The sequence below is a fragment of the Balaenoptera ricei genome, chromosome 4, assembly GCF_028023285.1.
Source record: "Balaenoptera ricei isolate mBalRic1 chromosome 4, mBalRic1.hap2, whole genome shotgun sequence".
Lineage (NCBI taxonomy): Eukaryota > Metazoa > Chordata > Mammalia > Artiodactyla > Balaenopteridae > Balaenoptera > Balaenoptera ricei.
Window position 1 is genome coordinate 25,280,433 of NC_082642.1, and position 14,394 is coordinate 25,294,826.

The 14,394-nt window shown below is 35.0% G+C and overlaps 1 protein-coding gene across 5 annotated transcripts in view; it reads right to left on the bottom strand.

Moving 5' to 3' along the window:
• DNAJC13 (DnaJ heat shock protein family (Hsp40) member C13) overlaps positions 1-14,394 on the bottom strand; it is a 123,435-nt gene that overhangs the window by 47,180 nt on the left and 61,861 nt on the right. For all 5 annotated transcript variants that reach the window (XM_059920337.1, XM_059920339.1, XM_059920335.1 and 2 more), the window contains 8 exons: positions 12,951-13,104; positions 9,850-9,953; positions 9,604-9,763; positions 8,267-8,329; positions 7,056-7,157; positions 5,490-5,594; positions 3,654-3,856; positions 2,475-2,559 (listed from right to left, as the gene is read on the bottom strand). In XM_059920337.1, the coding sequence (XP_059776320.1) occupies positions 2,475-2,559; positions 3,654-3,856; positions 5,490-5,594; positions 7,056-7,157; positions 8,267-8,329; positions 9,604-9,763; positions 9,850-9,953; positions 12,951-13,104 (976 nt within the window). The remainder of the gene's footprint in view (positions 1-2,474; positions 2,560-3,653; positions 3,857-5,489; positions 5,595-7,055; positions 7,158-8,266; positions 8,330-9,603; positions 9,764-9,849; positions 9,954-12,950; positions 13,105-14,394) is intronic.

A 14,394-nucleotide genomic window follows, 5' to 3' on the forward strand; every position in this document is an offset into this window, starting at 1 on the left:
TTTGAAAATATTTTATAGCATTTAATGCAGAGATAGTAAAATATTAATAAAGAATTGATCAAAACTTATTCATAAAAAGTGCAAACATGCCTGAAGCTGCTTTGTCATGATTATAGATAAAATTATTTCCTGTGTAGGAATCTTCCTGAATGGACTTCTCTGTTAATGACAAAAGAAGAAAAAAAAAAGTAGCTACCCTTTGGGTTAGTTTCAGGTCAGTTGATTTGAAATGAAGCATCCTCTGAAGACTATCTGAGAACTCAAAGAGCTGAGCAGAGAACAGCTTTCAGTGAAACAGCACTAAAAAACAGATCTACAAGTGCAGGTACAAGGCAAGAGGGTAACCAAATACCAGTAGTGCCACTACCAGAAAGTACCAAGAGATGTGGTTTACAGAAATCTGAGCTAGCAATACTGAAGGAACTATCTGGGATCACTGGAATGAATCCGGGCTAATAAAAAAAAGCATACAGTATTGCTATGATAAGATAAAACTTATTAACTTTCTTTAATAAAAGTGGCATTTCAATTTCCTATAAACACTTACTTCTGAAGAATTCCCAATTTGGAGTCAAATGCTACCAGTAAAAAATTACAATAACAAGAATAAGTACTAGCTCAGATTAGGGGTCAAAGTTCTAGATTCAGTGTATGAGACTGAATAGCCATATGTCTTTAAGTAAGTAATTTAAATTTCTCTGTTTTTGGTGTCTTACCTATTCAACAAGGTATTTAGATTATACATAGTAAAACACTACTATGATAAACTTTACAAAAGAAGAACTGAGATATGATACCACAGGATTTTCCCTAGCGTTAACGGTGTTTGTGTTTAAGACTTGACATCACTCTAACAAAAATACGGGAATTCACAGCCTAGAATAGCTGAAATTGTGACTATATCAGAAAACCTAGGACATTCATTCACTTTATCTTAGATGACTCCAAAAATTCTGGAGCTGTATCAGATGGTAAAACTGGTGATTGCTCTTACAGTCAAATGATGTACAGAAATCTGTACCAAGCAATGTAGATAGATAATGTTCCTAAAAACCGCTACAACTGCCTAACTGTGCTTAGCAAGAATAAGGCCTCCCAGAATATAGAAAATTAAGTGAAAACAAAAACAGCTTCTAAGAAATGTTTTTTTGAACTCAGTACAAAAAAATTTGGGAGACATATACTGTTAAAAGCAGGTAGGTTTACCAATAAATTTCTTCAATCATCCTACTTGTTCAGTTACTATTAAAAATTTTTGTTAATTAAAATCGATCTTCCCCTCAAAGGTTCATGTTACACTGACCACATCTCTTAAAATCTGTTTTTCAGTCAATCCTCCTTGGCCTGAAATTCAACCTTGCTTGCATTTACTTCTTTCCTTTCAGTTTCATAAGTCTTGGGAAAATGTTTGGAGAGATAGATTTTCTAGGCATGGTCCTTTCTCTACAGGAGAGAGGCCGGGATAGAAAACAAATCCCTCTCCTTGTACCACCTCACATATGCAGCTGCAGACACACATAGGCCAGGGTGGTAGTGGCTTTCATTTAAGCCTCTGAAAAGAAATGCCCACAACAGAAAAGCACATAAATGTTGAAATGCAGGTATGCTTAAGTAACAGAAGTTGGGGAAAATTCTTTTAAAAGTTGATAAGGCACTGTCATATTCAGAAGCCTTTTTCATTACCAGTGACTTTCACTATTGGTGAATGTAAAAATATACTGAGTAACTCTCCTCTCCCTTTTCACACCAATGTACAACTGAGAGATACAAATGGCACAAGTTACTGACATATTTTAAAGCCCCACCATGTGTGGTTAATATAAAAAAATTAGATTTGACAGAATAATCTATAGACAGGAGAGAAACAGTGACCTGACATCTCTGCAACCTGACTTAGGGCTCATCTGGAGTTTAAGTAGCTTAATTCCCAAGGAGCAGAATAACAATAAGAAAGAAAGAAAAGATACTTAGTATATCCTACATAATTTCAACTCAATGCTTTGGATTAGTTGTTATCCATGAAAACATATAACTGAGAAGACTCAAATACTCTGAGGCAAGCTGACAAGACTGCTGTAACTATTTCTTATGATATAACCCACCATGTCCACATCTGTGGGATGCTGGTGTGCTTCCCAGTACCCCTAACAACATCAACATGCACCACAAACTTGAGTATGTCACCTTTCAATTATTACAATGTTGTAATTTTTAAGAACAGATAATAAATAAAACCTTTTGAGAATAATTCTGGAGCCTGGAAGCCTCCCATGTCTAGGCTCTTGGATACACAACCTTCCACAGTATATTCAGAATATCAACTCAATTAGGAGTAAGTAAGGTAAGTATAATTCAGGCTTTTTGAAAATGGAACAGACTACAATAAGACAAAGACTGGGGCTCGCAATAAAGTTAAATAAGGGAAAATGATTCTTAAAATATTGTTCCTAGTTTATAACATAAAAGTAACTTACCTGAATAATGTGTGGAAGGCAAGCATTGTCTGACAGCAGCCTTTTCACTCTAGGTAAAGGTCGAATGATGGCATTATCTTGATCCCTAGAAAAACATTTTTTTATGGTCAACATTTAATATATTTATTAAAATTTGTATGTTCAGAGCATTATGACATTCTACTAGGCATGAAGCATGTTACCTTACATTTTTGTTAATGAAGACTAAGCTCTCATACAGCTGGGAACATGATTAGGTATTTTGGTTTAAATCTATTTGTCTGCTTAATATGACTTCATTTCCTTCCATAAGATTTCCTTGAAAAACAGTACCCTAGAACAGCCAGAGACTCTTATTTATTATTTAAACTTGGTGTTTTCCAACACACTGTCAGTGGATTTCCCCCCAAAGGGCATATCAAGCTTTTTCAATAAATGTAAACCTTAATGTAACTACTCTCAGTATTTTCCAAATGTAGCCTCAATTTTAGTGCTACATTACTTCTAAATACTAATTGTATGTTTTTAAGCCTGATCTGAATTTTAAAGAGAACTGGAACTATAAAAGCCTCGAATGCTATAAAATTAACAATTACTCATTAAATTCCATCACAAAGTATCTTTACTATAGTAATAAAACAAGATGATATATATGCAAATTTTGACTGAAAAATTTGAAAGACTGAAAAGTTCCATGCAAGGGTTATAATTATGACTATCATTGGATAACAAAGTCTCACCTTCACTAGTCAAGCGGGGCAAGATGTGGGCCTAGACTCATGTTCTTAAACCAGGAGAGGCTAACCTGACAGATCAGGAGCAGGCACTAGGCACTCACCACTGGTCTATGAACTACAGACTGTTCATTTCAAAACTTTCATACCTGATTCAATGAATATGACAATTGTTACTGTTGCTAGAGAGCTGCTAGTAAGCCTCAGCTTTGTAACATTATTTGAAGTTTCCCAGAGAAAGTTGCTTTTTAGCTTACTTTATCAATAAAATTTGCAAATTATTTCTTTATATCTTGTTTCAAAAAGCTCCAAAATCCAAAGCAGCATTCCCCCAAAGCCACAAATAGAAAACCTTTGCTCTAAGTCACTAGAACAATCCCATGCCTTAGCAAGCACCCATACAAATGGGGAGAACAAGATGTTTTAGAGTCCTTGTTAACTACGGAAATGTTCAATTACATTTTACCTGCTTGGAAAATATCCACACATTGTGATCAACATGTTCAATATAAGGGTAGCAAGGTCAGTTTCATTTAGTACAGCCTGTCCACTGGCTAACAGACACCACTTAAGCTGGGGTATTGCCTGAAGTGGTCGCCATCCATCCATGCCTTGAGCCCAGCATCTGGTTTTTGCATTTAACATTCCTTTGGTCCACAATTCTTGCATCTAAATGAATGGAAGGCATCATTATTACAAGCAGACCAAACAAAATGAAAAGGTTTGCTAATGTTTTCTATTTTACAGAAAATACAAACTGAACTATGAAATACACATGCAAATTCACTATTAGAAAACAACAGACTTCTGTTGACAGGCCTTCAGAAACTCAAATTTGGCTGCTAATATTAGAAAATAACCATTTAGTTGGTCAAACTGCAGAGCATAAGGAACACTGGAAAGAATAAACACCATAGGCAGAGTATAAAGTAACCAAATTATATATAAGCGGAAGGCTGGTCTTCTATAAAACTATCTTTGACTAAATTCGGACTGAGCCTGGGAAGCCAAGAATTGGAAGCCAAGTTGGCAGGATCAAACATCACCAGATGTTAATTAAGATGGAAACTGCCCTTGGACTGTATAGGCAATTTTCAATGAATTTAAGACTGTACATTAAAACTTACCTGTTCATACCATAAAGAAGTATTATAGGTTAACATAATTATTATACCAAAGTCATTAAAAACCTGAGCTCTACTTCTATAACTTTTATTTTATTTTTAATTTTTTAAATCAATTATTTTTTAATTGAAGTATAGTTGTTTATAATGCATTAATTTCTGCTATACAGCAAAGTGATTCAGTCATACATATATACATTCTTTTTATATTCTTTTCCATTACGGTTTATCCCAGAACACTGAATATAGTTCCCTGTGCTATATAGTAGGACCTTGTTTATCCAGTCTACATATACTAGTTTGCATCTGATAACCCCAAACTCCCACTCCATCCCTCCCCCCACTCCCCCTCCCCCTTGGCAACTACAAGTCTGTTCTCTATGCCTGTGAATCTGTTTCTGTTTCATAGATAAGTTCATTTATATCATATTTTAGAGTCCACATATACGGTATCTTTCTCTTTCTGACTTACTTCACTTAGTATGATAATCTCTAGTTGCATCCATGTTGCTGCAAATGGCATTATTTTGTTTTTTTATGGCTGAGTAATATTCCATTGTATATATGTACCACATCTTCTTTATCCATTCATCTGTTGGCGGACATTTAGGTTGTTTCCATGTCTTGGCTATTGTGAATAGTGCTGCTATAAACATAGGGGTGCACATATCTAACTGAATTATAGTTTTGTCTAGATATATACCCAGGAGTGGGATTGCTGGATCATATGGCAACTCTGTTTTTAGTTTTTTGAGGAACCTCCTCACTGTTTTCCACAGTGGTTGTACCAGCTTACATTCCCACCAACAGTGTAGGAGTGTTCCCTTTTCTCCACACCCTCTCTAGCAAATGTTATTTGTAGACTTTTTAATGATGGCCATTCTGACTGGTATGAGGTGGTATCTCATTGCAGTTTTGATTTGTATTTCTCTAATAATTAGCAATGTCATAACAACAGCTTTTAAACAGTAAGATTTGAAGACATGATTTTGTGTGTGTGTGTGTCTAGAAATACAAGTCATCTAGTCCTTTATGTGGAAATAGAATGGCAGAGTCCTTGGAGCTGATGACAGTAAATCAAATCATAGATTTAAAATATTCCATGTCTCTATATGTGCTATCAGGAGGACATAAAAAATGGCTAAGACTTCCATGAAAAGTTTCTCCAAAACACATACCTCATGAAATCCATATGGGCCACTCCTTTCTTTGTCTGCATTGCCAAAGTACCATTCCTTTTCACTCTCTCTTTTCATATCTGGAGCAGCTTCGATTACATTGCTCTAAGTTTTAAAAAGATTTAGTTATTTTTCAAGGCAGAAATCTAAGGGGGCAGATGTCATAAAAAGTTACACAGTACTAATTTCTTGAGTTTATATTTCTTTAGAAATCCATCTAAAATTTTAAGTGACCCGATTTTAAGAGTTAAGTATTAGATGCCTAACCTAATAGTCCAAAAATGCTACTTCCTTATTATGCATTTGAGGTAAACAGTTTCCTAAATTCACTTGGCAATCTAAGCTAAACTCAAAGACATCTGTATTCCAGATGGTCATTAATAAATTCTCAGGACACTAAAATTTTAGTAGCAAAGAATACTGCAAATAGCTATATAATCAAACATATACCATTAACCAAAACCACAATGCTCAAAAATACTAAAGTTCTTTTGAAAGAAAAAAACTCACTCCAACTAAAAGTTTCAATAAATACCTGAGATCAAAGAGTTAAAATGCTAACAGGAAAGTTTTTAGTGGTTTTAAACACTTACTTTCAATTTACTACCCTCATGACAGATAATTCTTATAATTTCATATATCAATGTTTATAAGAATCTAGGATAGAATTTTTATGTACTTAGTATATTTTATTAAAACATGATTTTAAATACCCTCATTACCATCAGCTTTCAGTTAGATTCATATAGAGAGGTATAGGAAAGTGGTTAAGAGCATAGACTTCCGAGTTCTAACTCTGGCTCTGTCCTTTATTAGGTGACCCTGGACAACATACTTAGTCTCTCTGTTCCTCACTTTCTTCATCTGTAAAATGGGAGGGCTGTTGTGGGGTTTAAAGAGTTAATATATTATGTGTACCAGAACAGTACCTGGTACACTATAATATGATACAAGCATTATGATTACTATTATTTGTACCTGATAATAGAAAACACCATGTCCTAATATTCAAATAGCACTTTTGTACACAATTCTGCCAAAATATGACACATCTCCTCAAACAAGGAGATTAAACAAAAATTTAACATTAACACCAAAAATATCACCAATGAGCCAAGTATAGATCCCTTCTATAAGTTAGGTATCAGAAGAGGCCTTTAGGTAGAGACCTGCAGCTCTGTCCTCTTACTGGCTGGTTTCAATAAGGCCCGGCAAAGTATACTCTCAGTGGATGTCAATGCTGAATGTTCTAGTTATATAACTGATGGATTCAGTTTAAATCCTAAAGGATACATTGCCTCAAAATAAGCCACATTAGAGATGCAGTTACTTTAAAAGACAAAAGAGACATCAGAAAAATAAAACTGGATCATCACTGTCCATTTTGGTTATTTCACTTTTTGTGTGTGTGACTTAATCTCCCAGGCATTAGTACTATAATAATTATTAGAGAAGTAGATTCATGGCCAGACATCCTGACATATTTTCAGATTTGTATGATTCTTTTGATCCTAAATTTGTACTCAAAGAATGTTAAACTTATAAAATCTACATAAGCATACATACTTGCAGTGGTACTGTAGCTCGGCTTACGTGGAGATGTGCAAGGGTAAGCAAGTCCACAAGGATTCTAATTCCATTTGAATCCATGAGGTCCTTAACATTTTTCTGGAAGACAGAAACATGTTTACATAATTTAAAATCTTTCTCTCCAATAGATATTACTACCTAAAAAGGCTCTCCAAGAAGAGAATATTTGGAATCTCTTTGGAAAAACTGGCACATAACTGGTATTACTCAGTATTTCCAGGATTTTGTGTTCAAGGAAGCATAAATTTAGATAAAAATTAAAAAGGCAAAAATATATTACAGAGAGATCATATAAATAATTTTTACTTGGGGTTCCCTGGTGGTGCACTGGTTAAGAATCTGCCTGCCAATGCAGGGGATATGGGTTCAAGCCCTGCTCTGGGAAGATCCCACATGCTGCAGAGCAACTAAGCCCATGCGCCACAACTACTGAGCCTGCGCTCTAGAGCCCGTGAGCCACAGCTACTGACCCCACGTGCCACAACTACTGAAGCCTGCACACCTAGAGCCCATGCTCCGCAACAAGAGAAGCCACCACAATGAGAAGCCCGTGCACTGCAACGAAGAGTAGCCCCCGCTCGCCACAACTAGAGAAAGCCCATGCACAGCAATGAAGACCCAATGCAGCCGAAAATTAATTAATTAAAAAAGAATAAAAAGAATTTTTACTTAAATATATTCTGAGCAAAACAAAATAAAATAAAAATAAACAAATTAAAGCCTGGCAGGAATAACACCCAGGATAAACTCTCTGGTTCTACAATTATCCTGCATTTTTCCAATGTCTTTTTGTTAATAAATATTCTGTACTCAGAAATAGAATCCAGTACATTAAAAAACTTTTTAAAGTTCCAGTTTGTTTTTGTAAGCAAGATAAAAACTGGTAATTTCTTGGAAGTTTGGAAGAGATTATAATTTAAATTAAATTTTCCTAGGACTTACTCATTTTATTTCATTTAAAAACATCTGCATTATTTACTAAAAGTGAGAATAAAATTAAGCAAGTTAGTGTTGGTTTCAAAAATGAATATTTGCCAAAAACTTTTCCCTTCAAGAGTTGAGAGCAAAAGGAGAAGATAAGACAAGAACCATGTCTTGATAATTAAGTCAAACTGTAATCATTTATCTTTGTTACATACATGTGATTTAACTTGGAAATAATAGCATATTTATGCAAAATACTGTACCTTATTAAGGATCAACTTGTTAAGGAAGAGGATCAACCTATCTCGTTCAAGTTTATCTGTGCACTATTGAAATAAATTAGAATTTAGTCAGAAGTAAGTAGAAACAGAAATTAAGACATTACCATCACTGGACACAATCAACCAACAGCCAAAAAGAAATAAAGTCATCTTGTAAACAAAGAAAATCAGAGAAAACTGTCAATTATTGCAATTCCTCAATGTTTTACATTCTCTGCAATTTTATAAACCTTATCTAATTTCCCTAGAAAGGCAGATATTTTAAGTCACAAACAGATTAATACATAGCTTTAAGAATGTACATAAAAATTGAAGTAAATGAAAGAATTGGCCCAAATGATACTCCCAAGTTAAGTAAAAATTCTAAAGAATTGATAAGTGATGTTTCACATAAATCACATCATCATGAACACAAGAAGGAAAAAATGTTAACTGCCTAAAATACAAATGCTATGCCACAAGTACTCAGTTCACTGGAGTAAGAGTGAATTAGAATTCAATAGTGAAATCTAGTGTAACAGCAAAAAATAAGGGTTTTCATCTGGTTATTTCCTGGGTGTGTTTTGTAAACTTATTCAGAACCAGTTTTCTAATCCACAAAGCATGACTGACTGACAGTTAAGGCAATTACAGCAAGCACTGATGACCATTTTAAAAATTGGTGAGATGATTCTGTCAGTTCACTGAAATTTAAATTGTTAAATGTAAGAGGAATGTAAACACAAATGAAAGAATAAAGTGTATACAGGTAAGTAACACTCAAATTTGAGCTGCATAATGGATGAATTGATCAGTTTGTTCTTCTCCCACCTTGTTGAAATGTTAAATGACAAACTTCATTAAATTAAAAAAAACCCAAACCCCCCCCCAAAACTGTGCTAACTCAAGGTTCCCTTTCTTTATCATTGTAGTTCTAAAAAGTTTTATTTTCACACTTTGAAGTTTAGTGTGCTAACATCATTTAAGATTTTTCCAAAATGTCCATTCCAAAAGAACATTCAACTCTAAAAGTCACTATTTCTTTTACACACCTGTCCAGCTCATCCATACTTAAATTAAAGATTGGCAAATAGGTCGCTAAAGATGTTCAAAAGCAGCAACTGAAAAAAATAAACCAACATGGACAAACGCTAACCCATCAGTCATTTTCCTGTTCATCTAACTTTTATTTAAAGAAGTATAATGTAAATTACAGAAAAACTCATGTAGAAAGTTATGGCAGCAACGTGATCAAATAGAACTTAAATTTAGCTTTGAAAATTTAACATATACTCCAATGACACTATCAAATAGCAGTTACTTTTTAATGATATCCTTACCCTCTCTAACATTCCAATGATATATCTTGTATCTGTAAAAGGTCCTATTTCTTCATGACATCTGCCATAAACAATAGCAAGGGCTTGTAAACATAAACACTTCATGTTTACTTTTGGGGTGAGCAGGAAACGATGATAAAGCTCATTGAAAAATTCATATCTAGATTAAAAAAAAAGTTCACAATAGAATTAGCCATGAAACTAACAGTAAAAACAAACATAACAAGATATAGAAGAGTAGCTTACGATCTCTTAATTGATCCACTGTCTTCATTCTCATCTTCCTCCAATAGTAATCTCAGGTAATAATCTCCTATTTTGATTTCCTCTGCCAAGCACTCATATTTAACCTTTATTAATAAAAGCAAATTACATTATTTTAGTTTACAATACTTGTTTTTGGCAATTTTCACATAATCACTTCTTAAATTCTTTCTGTTCAGAGTTTTTTTCTTTTCTTGATGAGACAGCCTTTAACAAAAAAATTTGTCATTTCTTAAAATATCTGGTAATTCATTAGTTAAATGTCGAGAGTCAGAATTACACACTAATTTTATGAATGTAAAATTTGCTGATAAATACTGTCACAAGACTATATGGTGTCCATGAAGACTTAAGGGAAGAAAACACTAAAAACACCATTAAAGGATAATGCGCTTCCTCCCCTTCTCGGCTGGCTACAATCAAGCAAGAAGTAAATGATCCCACACTACACATAGTTTGCCAAACTCACACAAGGCACTTCAGGTCTTCCCTGATCTCCCAACACATCAACTACATTTTATGGTACATTTTTATACAGTATTCATTCTCTCTATGTACAATTACTCCAGGTTACACACTGGAAGTGAGATGTGAGGAGTAGCCCCTGATTGGGAACTGGGGTTTGTCTCAAGCAAAGATTTGCAAGCAGCTGTAAAAAGGAATTTCTTGACTAGATTATCAAAACTCTTTTTCCAAAGCCTAATACAGCTGTTTTCTAAAAATATAAACTATACAAAATCAAATATATATGTATATCCATTTCAGTTTTTTCCTGTAAGTTCTGAGTTTTAACTTGTTCAACTCCATTTATTAAGAATATAAGGTATGTGCCATGCACTGTTCTAGTCATCAGGGATGTAGCATTAAGCAAACATAAGAAGTTCTGTCCTTACAGAAGTAGCAGATAAAAAAGTAAAATATATATGATAGTTGGGTGACAGTAAGTGCTATGGAGTAAAATAAAGCGGGGAGGGGGGGAAGAGAGAGAGAGAGAAAGAGAGAGAGTGTAAGTGTGTGTGTATGAAGAGGGCTATATTTTTAAACAGGGTGGCCAGGTGTGTGTGTGTGTGTGTGTGTGTGTATGAAGAGGGCTGTATTTTTAAACAGGGTGGCCAGGTGTGTGTGTGTGTGTGTGTGCGTGTGTGTATGAAGAGGGCTGTATTTTTAAACAGGGTGGCCAGGTGTGTGTGTGCGTGTGTGTGTGTGTGTGTGTGTGAAGAGGGCTATATTTTAAACAGGGTGGCCAGGTGTGTGTGTGTGTGTATGAAGAGGGCTGTATTTTTAAACAGGGTGGCCGTGTGCGTGTGTGAAGAGGGCTATATTTTTAAACAGGGTGGCCAGGTGTGTGTGTGTGTGTGTGTGTATGAAGAGGGCTGTATTTTTAAACAGGGTGGCCAGGTGTGTGTGTGCGTGTGTGTGTGTGTGTGTGAAGAGGGCTATATTTTAAACAGGGTGGCCAGGTGTGTGTGTGTGTGTATGAAGAGGGCTGTATTTTTAAACAGGGTGGCCAGGTGTGTGTGTGTGTGTGTGTGTGTGTGTGTGTGTGTGTGTGTGTGTGAAGAGGGCTATATTTTTAAACAGGGTGGCCAGGGAAGGCCCACTCAGATGACAACCTTCAGGAAAAGACCTGAAGGAAATGAGGCTCTCTGTAGAAAAGAGTATTTTAGGCAGAGGGAACATCAAGTAGAAAGACCTTCAATCAAGAACATGAATTTGGTGTTTTCAGGGAAGCCAGTGTGGCCACAGGCAATGGTGCGAATATTAGGAGATGAGATCAAAGAAACAATGGTTGGATTTAGGGGGTACAGATCTTGTCTTGTAAGTTATTTTAAAGACCCAGGCTTTTTACTAAGTGAGTTGGGAAGCAATAAGAGCACCAGAGAGGGCTTGGAGCAGAGAAGTGACAAGATCTACTTACATTATAACAAGATCACACTGCTACTATGTTGATAACAGATTACAGAAAGGCAATGGTGGAAGCAGGGAAACTGCTACAATCCCATAGAGAGAAGAGGGCTGGGTTCTGGGTACATATTGAAGGTGCACTGAATAGGACTTGCTGACAAACTGAATTTGTGGCATAAGAAAAAAAGATGATGTCAAAGGTTTTGACTAGAAAATAAGGAATAGCCATTATCTAAGATCAGAAAGACTGTAGGTGAAGTAGGTTTGAGGGAAGAACCAGAGCACAGTTTTACAGCTAAGTTCTAGAAGCTTATTAGATATCCAATTTATAGGATAAAAGTATGAAGTCTAGGAAAGAAAGTCTAAGCAGGAGATAAAAATCTTGAAGCCATCAGCAAATAAAAAACATTTAAGCCATGAGAATGGATGAGATCACTGAGGCAATAAATATAAATGAAAAGAAGCCCAAGAACTGGTCCTTCGGGGCCAACCAGCATTTAGCAGTTGGGGCAATAAGGAAAAATGAGCAAAGGGGGAGGAATAGACAGTGAAGGAGAAAATCCCAGAGAATACAGACTCCCAAAACCAAAATAAAGAAAGTTTTCACAAAGAGGTGGGAATGAGCAAAAACAAATCATTAACATGTTTAAGAAATGCAGTTGGGTTAAACAGCAAAGCCGGCAGGGTCACAAACATGCCCAAATTTACACCTATAATAAAAATTTACACACACACACAAGATTATCTACCACCAACATGTTTCTTGTTCTTACTTTGTCATGCTTCACATCAGTATTTTAATTAAGCAGCAAAAAAATGGCCACATTCAGAATCAAATTACCACGAAAAGTCTATTAAACAAGCTACGAGAAATAAGAACAGGCTATGTTTCAATAAAGAATTTAAAGGGGAAAAAAAGCAAGGAACAGATCTAGAATGCATAGGATCAAATTTATTGACTCCTACATGATTTTCACATAAAAAGCTGAGGTACTAAACAAAATTAATTTTTCATTTGTCTCAGGCAAAGTGAAAGTTTTCCAGTATTTCCTTCATAAAATTATGAGTGAAAGGTAAAGATATATGTCAAACAACTACAAATTAAAAAAAAAAGAAAAACTCCAAAAGTAATACATGCTTCAAAAAAAAACTACTATACTACGAAAATTAAAATTTACCTCAAATTCATGGTGGTTCCAGGAGATCACATTAGCACTACCAAGCTCTCTATCAATATTAAATGCTCTCATTTCAGATTCAAGACTATCTCTCAATTCTTCTCGTGTTTTGAAATTCCAAATTAAGTTTGACCTGGCATGGTCCTGACCAAACCTAGATATACATGTAATCAGAAAATAGTGGGAAGCAATAAACAGTTTTAAAAATCTATAAATCTCCCCTACTACAACTTATAATAAGCAACAAAACAGTGGAATTAATAAACTTTAGCAAGCGTAAAGAAAGAAAATAAAATCTACTGTGTAAAGTAAGTATAGTAAAAGGTTAATGGTAGAATTTTAGTCACAGGTATACAGGTGCTCATTGTAAAATTCTTTCACCTTTTCTGTATGTTTAAAAGTTTTCATTATAAAATGCTGGGGGAAAAAATGAAGCCAAACTATAAGACAAATCTGTATGGATTTTAAAACAAGGAACTGATATTTCAATTTTAATATTTATTGCTAATATAAATTCCAGTCAGAAAAGAATTATAAACAGATATCAAATTACCGGTTGGGAAGAAGAATTTCTGGATAATTGAGTATGAAATGTATGGGATGAGCAACATTCTAGATTAGAACCTTACAAACTACCCAAGAAAAAATACTGCTAAACTGTCAAGCTCTGATTGATACTTTCAAAATACCTTCCTTTTATTCATGAAATTATTTAACTATCATAATAAATTTGAATTCAAGTCTGAACTGGGGTGGTTGGGCTTTATACCCATTCACTTTCAAACTGCAATCCTCCTAAAAAGTCTGATGCCAGAATGCCAAGGGAATTCTAGGGAGGACAACACAACTGAGGGATTCCAGAGGAAGAAAACCAAGGCATATTCTTAAGGCTGTATTATATACATACTACACTTTTAAAGTACTGTGGGAAGTTCCCAAAGCACATATTTTCCCTTATTAACCAAGGTATAATCAATAGGTCAGCTTCCAGACTGAGTATTGTGAGTTATCTCAAAAAATTTTGCAAACTCCCCAAAATGTTCCAAAGTCCTTCTATGTGTGTATTAACTGTGTGTAGGGGGAGGGTGTTGAGGTGGAGGGTGCTGGGGAGGTGGTGGGAGCAGTAGATGGGGAGGAGGGGTTCCAGGGGCTGGAAAAGTATATGAGGTCTGCTAACTTGGATACCCATTTCCCACAAGACTCCTTATGGTTTCATCATTCAACTCTTTAAAGCCTCTATTTCCAACAAGCTTGAAAGAAGTTATAATACAGTTATTTCTAAGCCATGATAAAGTGTTTTAAAGTAATCACCTCTAAGCCTTAATAAAATGCTAAAAGTACCTTTGGCTAGTCAGACTACCAACACTCTACAAAAGGTCTTAATTTTATGAAAGCATAACTAATCATACCAATCTTTTTTTTTTTTTTAAACATCTTTATTGGA